Source organism: Amorphotheca resinae, assembly GCF_003019875.1.
Source record: "Amorphotheca resinae ATCC 22711 unplaced genomic scaffold M430scaffold_12, whole genome shotgun sequence".
NCBI classification, from domain to species: domain Eukaryota; kingdom Fungi; phylum Ascomycota; class Leotiomycetes; order Helotiales; family Amorphothecaceae; genus Amorphotheca; species Amorphotheca resinae.
Genome location: NW_020194482.1, coordinates 347,346 through 364,376, shown reverse-complemented (window position 1 = coordinate 364,376; position 17,031 = coordinate 347,346). Strand labels below are relative to the sequence as shown.

Here is a 17,031-nt window from a genome sequence, read left to right as displayed (position 1 = left end):
ATTTACTTACCTAGATAGCGTCTTTATAAAGTGCTCTCTATTTTCCTTTTTATAAGTCTTACAGCAATCAACGATCTTTTGCCAAATAGTGCCCTTGGTTAACCTGCTGACCTCTCATTCTCAGTTAGAAGCTTGCCTTCTTCCCAGTCTTGATTCTTTAAAATCCTTATACTTAACATTCATCATTGACTTTCTTCGATAATATAAATGCCACCCGTCGGAAACATGAATCATAGAAGCTATGGGTTACAGGCTGTGAGTATTGGGCGATATGTCCTGGATAAGCATTCAGTCTCTGTCGAGGTCTTGACGACAATCACAATCTCTATACAGCGTCTTTTAGCCCTTTATCTATGTCGAGGTTCATGTCATGATCTAGAGGCACACCATACCAACTGATCAAGCAGTTTCCCAGGTACGTCTCTTTAGGCCAAGGAAGTCGGTCGGGAAGCAAATGGCCCAAGTGGATGTCTGGAACTCTTAAAGCGAAAGACCATAAATCAAATGTTAGCTGAGACCTGAGCGGCTATAGATAAAGAAAAGGAGGGGAAATCAAAAAGCCTTGCTCTAGTGGAATTAGGAGCTCGTCTTATACAATATTCAATATCTCTACAACTAATAGCAAGTCTCTGCATTTGTCCCTAAAGGAAGAACGAAACGGGAGGCATAGAGCGTTGATTTTGCATAACTCTTGATGCTCTTAGGATGGTTGTTTTTTATATGATAACTCTAAAGCTATATAGTATTTTCTAAAGACTTGACCCTGCATCACGAGAGCAACTCACCCGCTTCTCAGCTATACAAACATCAAGATAGCAACCATATTTTGACATTCAGAACCAAAACTCTGGCTCTTAATACTACTGTTGATATTCTAGAACTCAATATAATGAAGTCCTCAGAGACTTTCAACCTGCAGACTGCTACCTACCCGTCGATTGTATTTTCACGTGATGCTCCTCGCCTAACAGTCCTCCCCCCTATTCAGAGGCTCAGAAAATTCTCAAGGATAGCTAGAGGATCATCGTCGTAGATAACTTTGGCTTTTAAAAGCGTTTGGAGGCATATGGAGAGGACTTCTATAATAGGAATGGGATGAATGGAGCGAAGAATTTGGGGAAGAGGTAGATGAAGGATATGGAAGATTGATTATTTCGTCAGTCATCCCACAGCTCAGTTGCTCTTGCGCCAAAATACATAATATACAAGTAGCCCCATGATCGAACCCGAATCTGGATCCAGATCAGGTCTGTACAAGATGTTATGAAGTTCAAATATAGACGGCAATGAAAAAGGTGAACAGTCTACACCGTCTAATGGATACCAAGAGACATGGGACCATAGACCTCTTAGAATCAATGCCCCCCACATATCTACCATCTTCACCGCCTACATTACCACCTTCTGAATGGCTGACTCCATCCACAGCTTAGTGTACAATCTATGCAAGAACTCTATATGCGGTGGCATCGGAGGTCCATTCGCTTTTCCCAGTCCTTGGTAGAACACACTCTTCAACCTGAATTCCGCAACTCCCTCTTCTTTGTTCACCTTAGCAGCCATCTCAAAGAGTCCATCTGACTCTCTAACACCGGTCTTTAGAGGTGAGTCTCCACAGCGCACGATAATCGACTCCGGGGTCTTGGATACAACTTCGAAATGGTCTGTAATTTGGGTGCCGACGTCATATGTGTTGTTCTGAAGCTCTTGCCTTGACCACAGCTGGTGCTTCGTCGTGTCGTTTTCGTACTTCTTAGAGAGGTAGGATCGTTGATATGCGTATCCTATTCGATTACCAATAGATCAGCCTCTCTTCCCTCAGATTACCAAGCAATCAAAGGAGATGAAAAAATCAAGTAGGAGCTTACCCAAACCGCCCCAAACACCAGCGCAAAAGGCCTCGACAAGCTTTCCCTCCTTCTCCAACAGCTGGGGCTTGATTCTGTTCAGGGGTATCTTCCTCACGCATAGGTCCATCGTTTCGGGGTTGCGGTTGGGGTTGTAGCGCGCGTAGGCCGCAGAAGAGAAGATAGGATCATCATGGGTGATGGGCACGAATTGCGAGTTTCTGGTCCAGTAGGCAAAACCTGCGCCGGCGCCGGCGCCGCCAAATACGGCAGTTTTGAAGAGCTTGCTGATGATACCCATTGTTGGAGAATAGAGAGCTTTGATGAGGAGCTGTGAAGATGGCGAGATAGCTCCGAAAGGAGCTTGGGGATGGCTGGATTATCGGCACGTGATCACTTTGTCCATGGCTCGTGCCCCGACCTATCATTGGTGGGTAATAATTGCTTCGAGCCTCGGGGTATAATCTTCAGCGGCATGGGGACCAGCCCTGCCCGCTTGATCACAGACATACTTTACTGGACAAAGGTCAGTGTATTAGATGCTGAAAGATAGCACCCAAAGTTGGGTGCTCTTTCAGAAGTTGAGAAGTTGAGAAGCTGGGCGTGTACTCCGTATGGTACATGTACTATACCAAGCTCTCCATGAGTCCATGGCAAGGTCTGGCCCTGTTTAGTAAGAGAGCCAAGGTATCAGAATGCTCTCTGCATGTCATTCGTACCACCGTTTATCATCCCAGACTAGCTGTCCGGAGATGATTATGCTCTTGCAGAAGTCCTGCCGCACGGTGGGGAATTAGTGCAACATTTTCCCCCCTCCAAGACCCAAGACCCCTCCGTCTTCCTCACTTTCCCAATAATTGCTGCACCTTCTCACCTACTTTAGCTTCCCTCTCTGTGCAGTGTATGACTCGAAAGCCTTTTACGGAGTCGAGCCTCGATCAACGAACGCTTATGCGTACGGTGGTAGGTCAGCGCGTGTTTCCCGCAGCGACAATTCGACGAATAGTCCAGAAGAAGAGGCTTGCCGAGGATCTGCTTGGATAAGTTTCAGGAACCATGGCTGGTGATGGGGGAGCAATGTGATTTGCCAGCGGGGGGAACTGCTACCTCCGTACGGAATAGTGGCGTCGGGCCGCCCTGATAAGTTATAACTCGTGTCGATCCTCCCACGAATCCTGCCTCCCATGTGCTCTTCTGACAAGTGCGATACGGCTGTAAAGTCACCGGTGCAGCGGTGCCTGGGTCTTGGGGCAGACGAAGTACGAGAGCTTACTACTCTGTACTCCGTATTTCACCATATTCTTACTCCGTAGGTACGGAGATATATCTTGGTACGGAGTAAAAGAGCGGGTACTTTCAAGGACGCAAGACTGCCGAAGAAGAGATCCATAGCGGATTATTGTCGGTGTTTTGAGCGGTTTCTTCAAAGTTCAGAGTTTCAAGGCGCAAGCTTAGCTGCCCCGAGCCGTTTGGATCAAGCGTTTCCCAAGGTTCAAGTTGCGTTCCAGGGCGGAGTAGTTTCTGAACCTTATCTCTCGGCCGAGCGTTCCCTTATACAGTAGTACTGTGTGGACATGTACATGTACATGTGCCCAGCCCTGGATGTACTTTTAAAGTTTTAAGGGCTTGGATGGCGTGGATGGCTTTCCCATCTATTCCCGTTCTCATTACGGTTCCCATCTTTGTACGACGACGGCGAACAACGGCGTCTTGACCCCTGCTACTGCGGGTTAGCAGCAATCCCGTCCAATTGGCAGTGATAAAGCGGCCCTCGGCGCTGTCAGCCTGGCACTGCTGTCAGCGCTGTGCCTCATTTATCTCGGCTATTCCCAATTCCCAATTCCTGGTACAGTACATACTCCGGAATACTGGACGACCCTACGAGAGCCTTGGACCGACGGAGCCTGATTGTCTAATCCAACCCCCGCCAGTATACAAAGAAGTGGCATGTCCACCCACAGGACGTGCGGAGGACTGCATTCTCGATCGAAGTGCCTCTGAACACCTTTCCAGCCTCCGACGATACATACCATGGTGGAGTGGACTATCGATCGGGCTATCCATGCGGCGATTGCGTCTGGGAGGGTTCCCCCCTCCATTACGGCTGACTATCTATTTCAAAGTCGAGACACAGGAGCCAAAGTAGCTCTTCTTCTTGTCGGCGCACTTACAACCATTATCGTTGTATTGAGATGCATTTCTCGCTGGACTGCGAGACGTCTGGGTATTGATGATGCATTTGCTTGCTTATCTTCGGTGAGTACTGCCCGGAAACCCTCCCTTTTGAGGGGTCTTGATATTTGGGCCATGGCTGATGTCTGAACCCAGCTCCTTCACATTGCCTTCATTACCCTCTCAATGATCCTCATCGACCTCGGAACCGGCAGACATCTCCAGTATATCGAATATGTTATGACAACGCATCAGATTGATACGTCGGAAGTGCTGGATTTCACTGCCCATCTCATATACACTACCGCGCTCTTTATATGTCGACTTTCAGGTCTCTTTTTCTACCGTCGGCTTTGCGAGCTTCATAAGAATTTATCTCGGGCGATCAAAGTCGCACTTGTGCTCCTCATCGCGGCCTACATACCACAGATGGCCCTCATCGTCTTTCATTGCACACCAGTAACGGCGCTGTGGCCCTATTCATGGCAGTTAAGGTCGGTGGATTACACCTGTCTGACATGGGGACTAGTCTATACCGTCAATTCAGGCCTGTCGCTGGTTTGTGATATTTTTATGTTCGCGATTCCAATGGTTCTCATACAGACCATCAATCTTCCTACGAAGCAGAAGCTTCATTTATACCTTGTCCTTCTACCCGGAGTGCTGTAAGTCGTTTTCTTCCGTTTCCTTTTATTTCACGGCTCCCACTGTATTATTTTTCCGGAGTTATTATATGGGCTGACATAGCTATCTCAGTGTCATCCTGATCTCGATCTTTCGTCTCTATCTCGTCGTTGAGGGGCAGTGGCGGCCGGATAGCTCATGGAATTACAACCCCATGCTCGCGATCGAGAACGCAGAAATCGGCGGAACGCTCATTGCACTCTCGATACCTGGACTGAAGCCACTCTTTGATAGAGTGTCCTTCAAGATTTGCGGACCTTCCCGCAACCGACCTTCCTCCAGCGTCCTCGACCCCTCGATTATTTTTAGGAGCACCAGTGACGAAAAGACGCCCGTCACAGCGAGCACCAGTGATCGAAGGCCGACTCGCAATACGTGGATGGAACTGTATGAAGAGAATAATGCCGCGGGCTACAGAATAGATGCCGAAAGTATGGATCACCTACATGATGGACCCATTCCAATAAATCCACCAATAGCTGGAGGGATATCATGGGGAGCTTTGGATTTTACATTAGGGAGAGGGGCAGTGCCATGACCACGATTACGACATTACGATCTCATTTGTCTTTTGAAATTAGCGCATAAAAAGGGGCACTCAGGAGTTGGGGAGGTCATTTTCGGAGTTGGATATGGCAATAAGCCAGGTATTGGACGGAGATCCATACGGTCGGGATGTTATTTGGTTGTGTAAATACTGTGTACAGTACGGTCGAGGATCAAAACGAGAAATAAGGAGCGCTGGAGAAGGTTAGCGAAATACCCCCTATAAATACCTTACCTACGTACTGCAATGAACATGCGGGGCACTGTTGCTACAATAAATCCAGCGCCGACGATACTCCGCTACCCGCACAGAGTCCTTGCTGGAGTCGGCCAGTCATTCTCTTCAGATTCGAAATCTTGAGCGTTTTCAAAGCTCCAAGGACGACTGAGGGTTACCAAAGTGGTGCTGGGTTATATAGGATGGCCCCGTCCTCCAACAAGTGCTGTCGTGTCATGAACTGCTAACAAAGAAAGTGGGGGGGGGAAACAAAAGGCCCCGGACTTGCCAGGCCTTCTAACGGGTAATTATCTTCTTTTTTTTCTATCTTTCATATATTTACAAAGTTTGCTTTTTTTGTCGGGAGAAAGCAATATTCTCAGGAGCTCATAAAAATCATGATGCTATTCCCGAATCCCCTTTGCGCAGGGGCGATGCTGAATCGCGTTTCACACCTGCAAGGTTTCAGAATCATCCTTTGATTTCACACGAGGCGTATCAGAGAAATATATAATTGACGTCCCCAAGCATTGCTTTCCAATCGATGCACAATTCCCCTTTCTCCCTCTCTCTCGAAAGGAAATCTGGGGTTATAGCTAGATTACATGTTTTCAAATAAGATGTTGCGGCGGAGCCGCGTGCAAAGGCTCGTTGCCTTTGCCATTCGACCACTTCTACTCGCTGTCTGCGTGTCGTTGTTTTGCCGGGGTCGAAGGATTTTCTCATCCAGCACGCCTAACAACCCACACCCGCATATAGAGAAGGCGCTCGTGATAGCGTCGACCAGCTCCTCGAACCTGACCTGGCTACCGGCCGCCCACAGCGCGTATTGGACACCGCGCGTATACGTGACGGACGACCCGGCGGCGGAGTACCGCGTGCCGGTGAATAAGGGCAATGAGGCTATGGCGTACCTGACGTTCATCATCGACCATTACGCACATCTCCCGGACGTCATGTTCTTCCATCATGATCATTTGCAGGCTTGGCATCAGCTGTTCTCGTCTGAGTTCGAGCTTGCCCATCTTAATCCGGAGACGGTGCGGGAGCAGGGCTACGTGAGTCCGCGCTGCTTGCCGGGCTGCGAGAATATTATCGAGTTGTCGGGCGATGTGGTACCGTTAGCGGATTTGAAGGGTGCGAATCGAGATGTGCAGATCTCGACGGTGCTGCATGAGTTCTTGCGTGATGATCAGGGAAGGAAGATGGATGTCCCCGGGAAGATTGCAGCGCCGTGTTGTGCGCAGTTTGCAGTCAGTAGGGAGGCGGTGTTGAGGAGGCCGCTCGAGACATGGGTTGCGCTGAGGAAGTGGTTAATGGAGACGGAATTGGACTCAAGGAGTAGTGGGAGGGTGCTTGAGTATACTTGGCACTTGTGGCTTGGCATGGAGCCAGTTTTGTAAGTTCATTTTGATATTTAGATTTAGGGTTTTTGCTAACCTAAGCAGTTGTCCGAAGGAGGAGCAGTGTCTGTGTGATGTTTATGGGCTTGGGAACGCGTGCGTATAGTAGATGTTGCCCCGAAAAAGAGAACAATTTCCGATGAATAAGAGATCGCATCCTCACGAGCCTATACGGAGTTGTTAGGATTAGACGGCGGAAGTAGTTCAAGCCTTGAGAGATGATAGTCGTCTAATCAGACACACTTCTCAATTATGACGAGCGTGCTGCTCTAAGAAGCATGAAAATGAACAAGATCACGATCCTAAGCCTCATGGGTTTGAAGTTATATTTACATACCCCAGAACTACTGTGAACACGACCTTCCGAACTTCTCACGATACGTCGTGGACTCCGACTATGACCTCCCTCGGTGAACTCTCACCACGGGACCCCTACCATAAGTTCCTAGGGGCGAATTTCCATAATCACCTCCCACCATGCTTCTGAAAAGACAGACACTCGTCGAGGGCTGGGATTCCGTTATCAACGCCGACAGTGATCCGCAACCAGAAGACTTTAGCAAATACAGATCGAAAGAGAAGAATCGTTGACAACCTAGTCATCCAATTTTCCAAGAATATGCTCCCAACCTGACCCTCTACAAGCAGTTGACTTGACTGTTTGCACACTGCTATTAAGACGATGCTTAAAAACACTGAGAAGATGACGCCTAAGACCATAACTCAGTTCGGAACAGAAATAGATCCATGTACACTCGTTCAAGACAGACGCCCCAATTCTTTCCCACCTATATGTGCCAGTCATTATCCCACCTGCCGCAGGAGAGCATGGCTGTTGCAAACTGTCAATAGCTTAGATCTCAACTAGAGCACTCCCAATCAACTATTATCGCCGAATAACCATTTTCGGCACCAGTAGGAAATGGCTCCTGAGGACTCGTTGTAGGCGTTGTCCTGATCATGTTACTCTTCCGCTAAAAGTCTCCGAGGGTGAAGACAAGTCTGTACTTCGCAAGGACAAAAGGGAAGATACGACAGTAAAATCTTGGTTTCTGGGCTAGCAGGCTTTTGTGAATTTTCTGTATCGTGGCATCATTCAGATTTGGTTCGGTTTGGAATCCCTCGTCGAGCCCTTAAATTTATGACGCTATTGGCTAATCGTGCAGTCGAAGGGTACATAAGAAAATCTACATAGTGACCGTCATAATCTAGATTCAGTTGAAGCATGCAAAGAGAGGTCTCCAATCCTATAGAGGTGAGTTTCCCCATAAGGAAGTTCGCCTGAGGAGGTGACTTGAGCTCCATGTCATCAAAGCGCTGCATTGATTTGAGAGTTCCGTAGACACTTGTGATGCCTCTGATCAAAGCGCCATGTTCGGATTTGAGATAGTTTTCTGTGAAAACAGCCATACCGCTCGTAAGAGGGGTCTGAACTTGCACACCGAGGTTCTGTGGTGAAGCCGTGAAAGAACTCTTCTGCCAGGGAACTTGAACCTCAATGGCGGGTTCCTTACATCATCGCCCCTTTTCCTTGCATGATGACCCCGAACTTCATGTCAATTGTGAGCGAGTAGATTGAAATTGAACTCACAAATAGGGAGTCCACCGTCACAGGCATCGCCGCTGGACGCGCAAGTCAGACACTGGCGAGGTGGGAAGCCCATAGTAGCCATGCTGCGAAGAGCAAAAGGGTGACGAGGGCAATGATGAAAGCGAGTCGAGATAGGTCGCGTATTGAACCATCAAGAAGAAGGTTATAAAGAGCCACTCCAGCCTCACAAATTATCATGATTAATCTCTGCGAAATAACCTCTTACCTTATCATTGCTTACCAACTCCCTCCTATAGCGGAAGTACGTAGCCTTGAATTCCTGGTTCGTCCTTGGACCCTTAGCTTCACGAGTTAACAGACGTGGGACACTAGAGAAGTGACACCGTCGTGGACCAAAACCGTCGCTAGGATAGAAAAGCAAGTGAGCCTAATAAATCGCAAAGCGAGCCCTTTGCGAAGTCGGATGAAAACTTTTGAAGAGAAACACTGAGGCTCTCCAAATGACTTATTAACTGGCTCATCAGATGAGCTATTGGTCTGGGGTTTTCGAAATCTCCTAGGCGGTTTCGAAAGAACTCGAGAGAGCCCTGTGCACTCCTATGTACCCCAACATCCAGAAAATGTCGATGTCGATATTGCAACTGAGCAACTGAGCAAAAGAGTGCTTGTTTCCTACCAACCTTCCGGACTACTTTCTTTAAGAGCTCGGACAAAATCATATACTTCTTGAGCAGAAGCAACCTTAAAATGCCAGCAGCGTTGGATGATCTCTCCACACAATATTTCCGTCATATCGGGAAAGGTCTGAGCTCTGAAGCATTTTTTAACTTCATCGCTGTCTAGTTCCTCAAACGGAGGTCTACCGGTCATGATTGTGTAGATAGTAGAGCCTAGCGCATATAAATCTTCTTGAATCGAGGGCCCAAGACGGAATTCGTGGCTAGGTGGCAGAAATCGCGTCGATGCGCATGCTGCCGGTCGAGAGCCTTCGAGCGAGGAACCACTAAAGTCAGCAATCCTGAGGTTAAGGTCTCCGTCTAGTAGAAAGTTCTTAGGGCCGACATCGCAATGAAGCACTTGTGCAGAATGTAGTAGCTGAAGTCCTTCTGCCGCCTCTTGTGCCCAGCAGAGACGCTGTCCTGTAGATATCTCGTCGTTGTGCGCAGGAAGGTAATCTCTGAGGCAGCCGTTCGACATATACTCCATAGTGAGAACACAATCTTTAGCATCCCATGCGATTATCTTTACTAGGCGGGGGTGAGGACCTAGTATTTCATATATTCGATTCTCGAGTATCAATTCGTCACGGCACATGGTCTCTGATGAACCAGTCCATGGTGACTTGACAACATCGCCAGATGGCAAACGTTCCACAATCCCCGTTGTTCCAGCATCCAGCATCTCGCCTTTGCTGTTTCTTACGTTGTGTTCCACTTGTCCTATGAATCCTGTGAATGGTGTAGTTCCATCATGATTCTTGATGGCTTGGACCTTGTGCAGATAAATTAGCTTAGAATATTATGCCAGATAAAGAAGACTTACCTCAGTTTCTGTAGAGGCACTACTCTCTATGTCGTGTTCTGGGCTTGACTCTCCTTTCTGGCTGGGGAAGATTGCATTGCGGATGCGAAACAATAAACCTAACGGCCACCGTAGCCACGACCCCCACGGTGGCCAGGCAGAGAACCAGCGGGTAATGGAGAACATGAATGATAGGCAGGGCAAACTTTTCTGTAAAGAAGTAAACAATGACGAGAATTGTCGAGAGACGGCAGGCAAGATGCGTTGTGAACGATTGATTCGATTCAAGGGGCGTCGTGCTTAGGTAAGGTACCCATAAAGCGCGCGGGAAGGGCCGCACACGGCCTTAGCCATTGTTGCCTTAGGTTAATGCCTAGAACGAACCTTATTTTGGCGGGTATCAACCAAGACTGACATTCGATGACAAGTTTTCCTTCTTTTTATCATCATCATCATCGGTACCCCAAAACATACTGTACAACAAAAACATGCAAAACCAAAATAAATATAAAGCTCTGGGGGTCCCTTTTGAAGGGGCTGCAATAGTGAGGGCTATTACCTAGGTAGGTAATGTGCGACGCGCGATAAAAAAGTTGCTTCACGTGATCCAGGAGACAAGTACCCAAGGTACCTCCCTTCTAGGTAATGATAAAGGAGGTAGTTGGTGTGCCGGATCGACACTTCTCTCTACAAGCCCCATACTTTACTCGACCTCTTCTATCCGCTGGACTACGTCTATCTTGTGGATACGTCTTTCGGATGTGAACATTGATTCATTGAAGACCTGGCCGAAAGTCCTTCTGGAGGGGTATCCTATCCTGCTATTCGAATTCCCACCTCCTCTCTAGAGAAGCAGAGCAGAATACTGGAAGAATGGGTCTCGTTCATGTCCAAGACCTCCTTGCCTTTCCTCTGGGCGACAACAGCAGCGATACACTGATCCAGGGCATACATTGGAATCTCACTACTCTGAAGCATTGGAACTACTCTTATTATTCCAACCAGACACTCTCCAATGGCTCCCGCTGCTTTCTCCTATTCGAGCCTTACACGCCTTTCCTCCTCAAAAATGGAACATTCCTCAACAGCACATCGTGCTACTCCCCTATCCTACCTATAGGGGCACGCTCCACGCTTGGCCTGGCATTTGCCTGCTTCTTTGCTCTTAGCATTGCCTTCACGCTTGTCAACTTACGAAAACATGGAAACCTGCTTTTGCCAAGGGAGAAACACTTTCTCACGGTGGGCCGGAGGTGGCAGTGGTACTGGATGCTGGCCGTTGCTGCTTTCGCAGTTATAAGCGGCATGTCAAACATTGATGTGGATCGCTATTATCTCCCCGAGTTTCCCCTCGTCTTTTCGAATCTCTTCTGGTACTTGATGCTTCCGACTACAATGGCCGTGGTATGGGAGAGTGTTCGTCATTGGGGAAGTTGGCAGGAGAGACAGTTCATCGATTCAAACCCATTCGTGTTGCGGCAGGGTGACCGGAGAAGTAAAGTGGAATCATATTTACCTTTGCTGTTCTACTTCTGCTTTTGGATGGCAGGCTCTCATTACCCTTCTCTTCCCAATAATTGCTAACAGATGGAAGAATCTCTCCATGGCCATCCCTCGCTCCTGGACCAACATCGAAAGACAACGCTCCCCAGATCAAAGTGCCACATTTGCCCGACCGACCGCAACTGACGCCCGCTTTAATGTGGCCGCCATGTTCCTCTTCATCGGTTGGTTTACCACTGTTTACTCCCTAAGACACTCAATCAAACACTACAAGCCACACAATCTCCGCCCCTTCAAACTGACACTTGAATTTGCCACATACGCTCCCAAGAAATTTCTCCTCTCCATCCCTCTGGCTTTTGTTCTGGTATGCTACGAAGCGGCTTGCTCTTTTGACTTCTCCATCTCGCCTCTAAACATCAACGCGAACCTCGGCATGATGTACGGGATCGGCTGGGGTATGCCCGCTCTCATCCTCCTGGTTTACGAAATCTCAGGGTATTTCGACCCGAACGAAGACCAAGAATTGATTAAGCAGCGACGAATTCGCGGAGAGGAAGTTGACCGTCAGCAGGGTATTGTCAGAAAACCACTCTGGTGGCGCCGTCTGCACGGTGGTAACCAGCAGCTTAGTGTGCAGGAGCAGATTGCACGCAATTTCAGAGAAACAGATGGCGGCCGGCCGACGGCTCAGAACCTAGAGAACAGCTTCGAGATGGAAGATATGTCGGCTCCTGCGCGGGACGAGGGTCGACGCAACAGAAGAGAGCCAGATGTATCATGCAGCGCAGCTAGTCTTCGATTCCCGGTGAGTAATCAATTTGAAGATGCTCCCAGGGGCAGCAGTCCTGGAGATAGTAGACTAGGAGATGCAAGGGGACCATTGAGGCATGCCAGAGGAGTTAGTACAACTACTGGAGCTTCTGTTGATGGCCCATCGCAGCAGATCAGGTCGATGCTGGATGTTTGATGAGCTTGTCTACTCTGATACCGCGAGGTGTACAGGGTTGAGTCTGGATTTTGGAAAAGGGTCTGGCCTGGCTAAGCCTACAGTAGGCTGCCTGTAATACGGCATATGACATGGATGAAACAAAGGCATGCTATATATACCTTATGATGAGCTCATGACTGTATGTATAAAACCAGACATTCTATCACAAGAACTGCTACTCTCGCTTCTGGGCTTGTATACACAAATTGCCAACTCGGTATACAGGAACAGGTAGTTCGATATCGGAATCTCAACATAAACGTTTTCTATTTCTGTCTTTAGAAGCTATTATAGCCTAAGCCGTAGGTGAGCCAAACCTGAGCCAGGCTAAGCAAGTGAGCCAGCGGGGTAAGCCTACGGTACCTAAGATAGGGGCGACCCGTTTAGACTCCTCGGGTACGACCGCCGCCTGCTAAAATTCTACTAGAAAAAGTAAGGCAGTTTCCGCAGGTCTTTTCAGCCGCTTCATATTCAGGAATTCCCGTGTCGTCTTCCAGTGCCAAAGGACCCTCTGGCACCATCTGCACCAGAAGTCAAGGATACAGAGACGCCATCTGACCGCCGTAACTTTGGCGGATCGTCTCGACACCGACGCTGGTTAGGGGTAACCTGCCGCCCGCACTCCCTATATTACAGCTCCCTTACAGTAGTTATCCGAGAGGGTCGTCACTGACGGCGAGAACATAACACTCCTCCAATACCCCTTAGAGCGAATTAGACCGTCTAGTCACTGTCTTCAACAGCCATCCATGCAGATTGCCTCCTCCTGCTGTAGATTCGACATCCCCTGTAATCGGGCAATCATCGTCCGAGTAGTCTAAATTGTCTATCCACTCGTGTTCACGAATGGGCCTCTCCGCGACAGGAAAGCCATCCTCATCACGCAGCCAAGTGAAAATATTCCTCGTCACCATTTCCGAACAGTCGTCATCCTCGTTGTCAAGATTGTCGTAAGTGACGACAGAGATATTGCCGTCGCTTGGCTGCTGCCCGTTTTTGGTGCGTAAGGGAATTCTTCTAGGAATAGTGGTAGCTGTGCGCTGGCCATCACGACAGCGCCAGGTTAAACCTTGGTATTCGAGGCCGTGGCTTGTCTCACATCGTGCATGTTGACGAACGTCGATGTTGGTGTCTGTCATCGCTGTAGAACCGAACGGAGCGAATGGAAAGAGTGGAGGAACAGTGTAGGATTGGTCGTGGGACAAATACATCAATCGACATTCGTCAGCACGTGAGATTTCTTCTGTCTCAGGGGACAGTGTTGACACAGGCTCTTGTATAAAAGACATAAGCGTTCCGGTCCAAGCTGCCACATGAAGGTCGATTTTCCACCAGCCCTGACGAGCCTCTTGTAAAGCACGCGTCTGTGCTCCGGTGATGAAAGCACCAAGCCAGAGAAATCCCAGACTAGGATCCCGCTTCATCAAGACACGTAGGAGGATATGCTGGTCCTGCACGATCTCTGAGTCGAGAAATGCGAATGTCCCTTGCAACCATGCCCCACAGATATTGCATGCTACACCAGGTTCGAAGAAGACGCTGTTCAGAAGTGCTTTGGTCCCTACAGCGTTGCAGCTTAGAGTAAGGAGCCTGTCCAGTTGGTTGAGATTCTCGCTCCATGCCGGAGTCTTACAGATCGTCTCGTTGACTCGTTCTTTACGGCGAACTCGAGGGGTCGGTAACTGAACCCTTCTGTTGTCGTATCTGGCCACAGGGAGAAGTAATGTCGCAGCCAAAGCAGCATGGCTCTGCTCAGCCACTTGATGGAATTCGCGGTAGCTAGAAAGATAGCGCAAGGCGGTGGTGAATGATGCCGCACGATGCTGAGCCGGAAGGGGGCGAGATTTCGTGCCGCGTGAAAGAGTAAAGCGTTGTTCTGATACAAGCCTTGTATACCAGGGTGAGTGGAGGATGGGACCCCTATCACTTGGAATAGATGCGTTCCAACCCCCTTCCGGGGCGAGGACCGCTGCCCACCACCGAGCGGCGTCATCATCAATATCACCCAAATCTATAATCGCTGCAGTAGAATCAGTCGGGGCCCTTTCAGGTGGGAGGTTTTTGTCATCCCATTCGGCCTCGCAATTGCTGTATTCAGGCCCAGACGCTCCGGGAATGATCTCGGCCCACCGTGCAGAAAGGATGTAGGTCCAGGCAAGTATGAGCACAGTAATATGATCGTCGTCGTCCTCACTGAAGCTTCGCGGGAACACAGATGTAGACTGTTGCGGATCCGAATCCGAGATAGCGAGAATCGTAGGACGATCTGACGCGACTGGGATAAAGAACTCTTGATCAAAGGACGGTAAATCGCAGGGTCCCTGCGCCGCGGTTCTCCATGTAGATATCCCCGTTGCAATGACAGTATTCGAAAATGACGCGTCTACTGCAAGGCTTTCTGGGAAGGAAGGGTGGTCGGGAAATATATTCTCGAGCTGAAATGCACAATCCCACCAAGGAAGATGATGGGTTTTGGTGTCTGCAATTGTCATCTCGTAAAGACTGAACCAAGTGCGATAACCTCGCTCGTACATAGCCTTAAACGCCTGTTCAGTTGGACGGACCGCATCTTCCATGGCGTTAAAAGAGGTGCTGCGACTCGAAAGCTGCGAGCCATGTCTATGTTTAAGGTAGGTAGATGAGAGAGAAGAGGTAAAGCCGAGCTTTCACAAAGCGACGCCCAGCTTACCCGGGGGCTCCAAGCCCTGTGCTCCAGGCTTCGAGGCCCTGAAGCCATAGCCTACCTACCTAGGTAAAACGTAGTAAATAGCGCCCTAAAGTAAGACGCAGAAAAGGCTCTGATGTATAAAGGTACGTAGGCTAATAGTAAGAACATACTTAGGACCCTGAGTAGGCTAGGGAAGGGGGCTTTTTTAGACCCCTTTCTAAAAGTTAACGATGTCTACTAAGATAAGGTACCTTAAGTAAGGTAGCGCGAGATTACGTGAGCTTAATGAGGATTTCGGTCAGGAAACACCACGTCCGGACCCCAAGTTCAAATATAAACATCTAGTGTAAGAGAACCTTCTACTACCTGTTACGCCCTGTTCCATACATTGGTATATACCTATTCTTGCACCAATTTCCAATACTCGAACTCCTCCCCCTTGATATCCCAAAAATATACAGAACGCAGCAAGGTATCTTCGAAGACTGAATACATAAAGCAAAGGAATCACGGAAAATAATAATCGACTAGACGACCTTAAAAATGGGCGCGATAGTTACCGGCGAGAGGTCTTCCGAGCCCATCCTTTCCAGGCGGCCCATGGCTATGGGGTCATAATTCGCGGTCCTGGAATACTGTCAGTTGACCGGACCCATACTACAACCTATGGAGGGGACCAAATAAACAGTGTGGAAAAGAAACAGATACAGATAAAAAAATAAGGGGGCACATACCCTGGAATCTCCCCCGCGAGCTCTTCCAGCGTCTTCCGCTTCGTCTCCGGGACTAGAAAGCTGGTGATTAGACCACACAGCATAAAGAGCGCGAAGATCTGCATGACATGATTTAACCATGGACTCGCCGCAGCACCAGTCGCTCCAGGAGCGGCACCACGCGTGCGCAGAGGGCCGAATACACACTGTGCAATAATGGAGCCGAGCTTGCCAGCCGCGGCGGAGAGGCCGTGGGATGTCGCGCGGTAACGGGTCGGGAAGCACTCCGCGGGAAGGATGAACGTGGTAGAGTTTGGACCACAGTTGAAGAAGAACTGGGCGAGGACGTAGAGGGCGAGGAGTGCGCGGGGAGAGAGATGGTTATACGCAAAACCGATGATGACGAAGATGATCGTAAGAAGCGCGAAGCCGAGGATTTGGAGAGGTCTGCGCCCCAGGGTATCGATCACAGCGACGGAGGCCCAGTACCCGGGAATGGCGCCGGCACAGGTGAGGATCAGATTCCCCACGGCGGTGCGGTAGTAGATCTCATACATGTCGTTGCCGCCAGAGAAGCCGATAGTGGACAAGATGATGGAGTTGTTGAGCCCGAGGCCGTAGTAAGCAACGTCGAGGAAAAACCATGACCCTGCGGTGCCCAGGAGGACCTTTCCGTATCTCCATTGGCCGTAGTGCTGGATGAAGTCTTGGAAGGAGGCTTTAGGCACTGTGAACTCGGATGCGTTCTTAGCCATCGCAGTGACACGCCGAAGCTCGTCGGGATAGCCTTGGGATCGACCGTCCATGTAGGCGTTCACGTCCTCGCCTGCCTTCTCGACGTCACGGGCAACGTCGAAGGTATATCGGGGAGTTTCGGGGATGGTGAGACGGTAGTACAGGGCAATACATGCTGGGACAGCACCGAATCCGCTGTGCTTTGTTAGGGATAGATGAATAGGGGTTTGGATGGACTCACATGATCACTCGCCACATCTTGTCAACCGCGATTTGGCACACACCTGTACAGGTAGATGGGTTACTAGCGGTTATCAGGGACTTTTCGAATCCGGCTGTGACGATCAACGCGATCATGGCAGCGGTGAACTGCCCAAAACCCTGCATGGCGAAGACAGCGTTCATCATGGCACCTCTCCACTTCGTGCTTGCGAACTCCGAAGTGATGACAGAGGACAAGGGGTAATCGCCACCAATTC

General features: G+C 49.3%; 8 protein-coding genes across 8 annotated transcripts; 3 read left to right on the top strand and 5 right to left on the bottom strand.

Annotated features, from left to right (window-relative positions):
• Positions 1 to 1,235: 1,235 nt before the first annotated feature.
• M430DRAFT_146543 (hypothetical protein) lies at positions 1,236 to 2,425 on the bottom strand. Its single transcript, XM_024863015.1, has 2 exons — positions 1,869 to 2,425; positions 1,236 to 1,784 (listed from the first exon to the last, which is right to left on the bottom strand). The coding sequence occupies exons 1-2, from the start codon at positions 2,146 to 2,148 to the stop codon at positions 1,390 to 1,392; spliced, it is 675 nt and encodes a 224-aa protein (XP_024717327.1). The 5' UTR covers positions 2,149 to 2,425; the 3' UTR covers positions 1,236 to 1,389.
• Positions 2,426 to 3,878: 1,453 nt separating this feature from the next.
• Positions 3,879 to 5,241, top strand: M430DRAFT_109379 (hypothetical protein; the record flags this gene model as incomplete). The annotated part of the gene is made up of 3 exons (XM_024861272.1): positions 3,879 to 4,103; positions 4,176 to 4,684; positions 4,776 to 5,241. 3 exons carry the CDS (start codon positions 3,879 to 3,881, stop codon positions 5,239 to 5,241), a joined length of 1,200 nt encoding a protein of 399 aa, XP_024717326.1.
• An 845-nt stretch (positions 5,242 to 6,086) lies between these two features.
• Positions 6,087 to 6,975, top strand: M430DRAFT_108957 (hypothetical protein; the record flags this gene model as incomplete). The annotated part of the gene is made up of 2 exons (XM_024861245.1): positions 6,087 to 6,865; positions 6,915 to 6,975. 2 exons carry the CDS (start codon positions 6,087 to 6,089, stop codon positions 6,973 to 6,975), a joined length of 840 nt encoding a protein of 279 aa, XP_024717325.1.
• A 986-nt stretch (positions 6,976 to 7,961) lies between these two features.
• Positions 7,962 to 8,542, bottom strand: M430DRAFT_22397 (hypothetical protein; the record flags this gene model as incomplete). Its single annotated transcript, XM_024864686.1, has 2 exons — positions 7,962 to 8,356; positions 8,461 to 8,542. 2 exons carry the CDS (start codon positions 8,540 to 8,542, stop codon positions 7,962 to 7,964), a joined length of 477 nt encoding a protein of 158 aa, XP_024717324.1.
• Positions 8,543 to 9,170: 628 nt separating this feature from the next.
• M430DRAFT_127839 (hypothetical protein) lies at positions 9,171 to 10,102 on the bottom strand (the record flags this gene model as incomplete). The annotated part of the gene is made up of 2 exons (XM_024862042.1): positions 9,964 to 10,102; positions 9,171 to 9,912 (listed from the first exon to the last, which is right to left on the bottom strand). A coding segment is annotated over exon 2 (651 nt), but the record flags the coding sequence as incomplete, so codon positions are not given.
• Positions 10,103 to 10,815: 713 nt separating this feature from the next.
• M430DRAFT_69475 (hypothetical protein) lies at positions 10,816 to 12,532 on the top strand (the record flags this gene model as incomplete). The annotated part of the gene is made up of 2 exons (XM_024869432.1): positions 10,816 to 11,487; positions 11,537 to 12,532. The coding sequence occupies 2 exons, from the start codon at positions 10,816 to 10,818 to the stop codon at positions 12,413 to 12,415; spliced, it is 1,551 nt and encodes a 516-aa protein (XP_024717322.1). The 3' UTR covers positions 12,416 to 12,532.
• A 488-nt stretch (positions 12,533 to 13,020) lies between these two features.
• M430DRAFT_69474 (hypothetical protein) lies at positions 13,021 to 15,012 on the bottom strand (the record flags this gene model as incomplete). Its single annotated transcript, XM_024869431.1, has 1 exon — positions 13,021 to 15,012. One exon carries the CDS (start codon positions 15,010 to 15,012, stop codon positions 13,141 to 13,143), a length of 1,872 nt encoding a protein of 623 aa, XP_024717321.1. The 3' UTR covers positions 13,021 to 13,140.
• Positions 15,013 to 15,340: 328 nt separating this feature from the next.
• On the bottom strand, positions 15,341 to 16,998 carry M430DRAFT_37140 (hypothetical protein). The gene is made up of 3 exons (XM_024867068.1): positions 16,794 to 16,998; positions 15,839 to 16,747; positions 15,341 to 15,731 (listed from the first exon to the last, which is right to left on the bottom strand). The coding sequence occupies exons 1-3, from the start codon at positions 16,955 to 16,957 to the stop codon at positions 15,632 to 15,634; spliced, it is 1,173 nt and encodes a 390-aa protein (XP_024717320.1). The 5' UTR covers positions 16,958 to 16,998; the 3' UTR covers positions 15,341 to 15,631.
• Between the last annotated feature and the right edge of the window lie 33 nt (positions 16,999 to 17,031).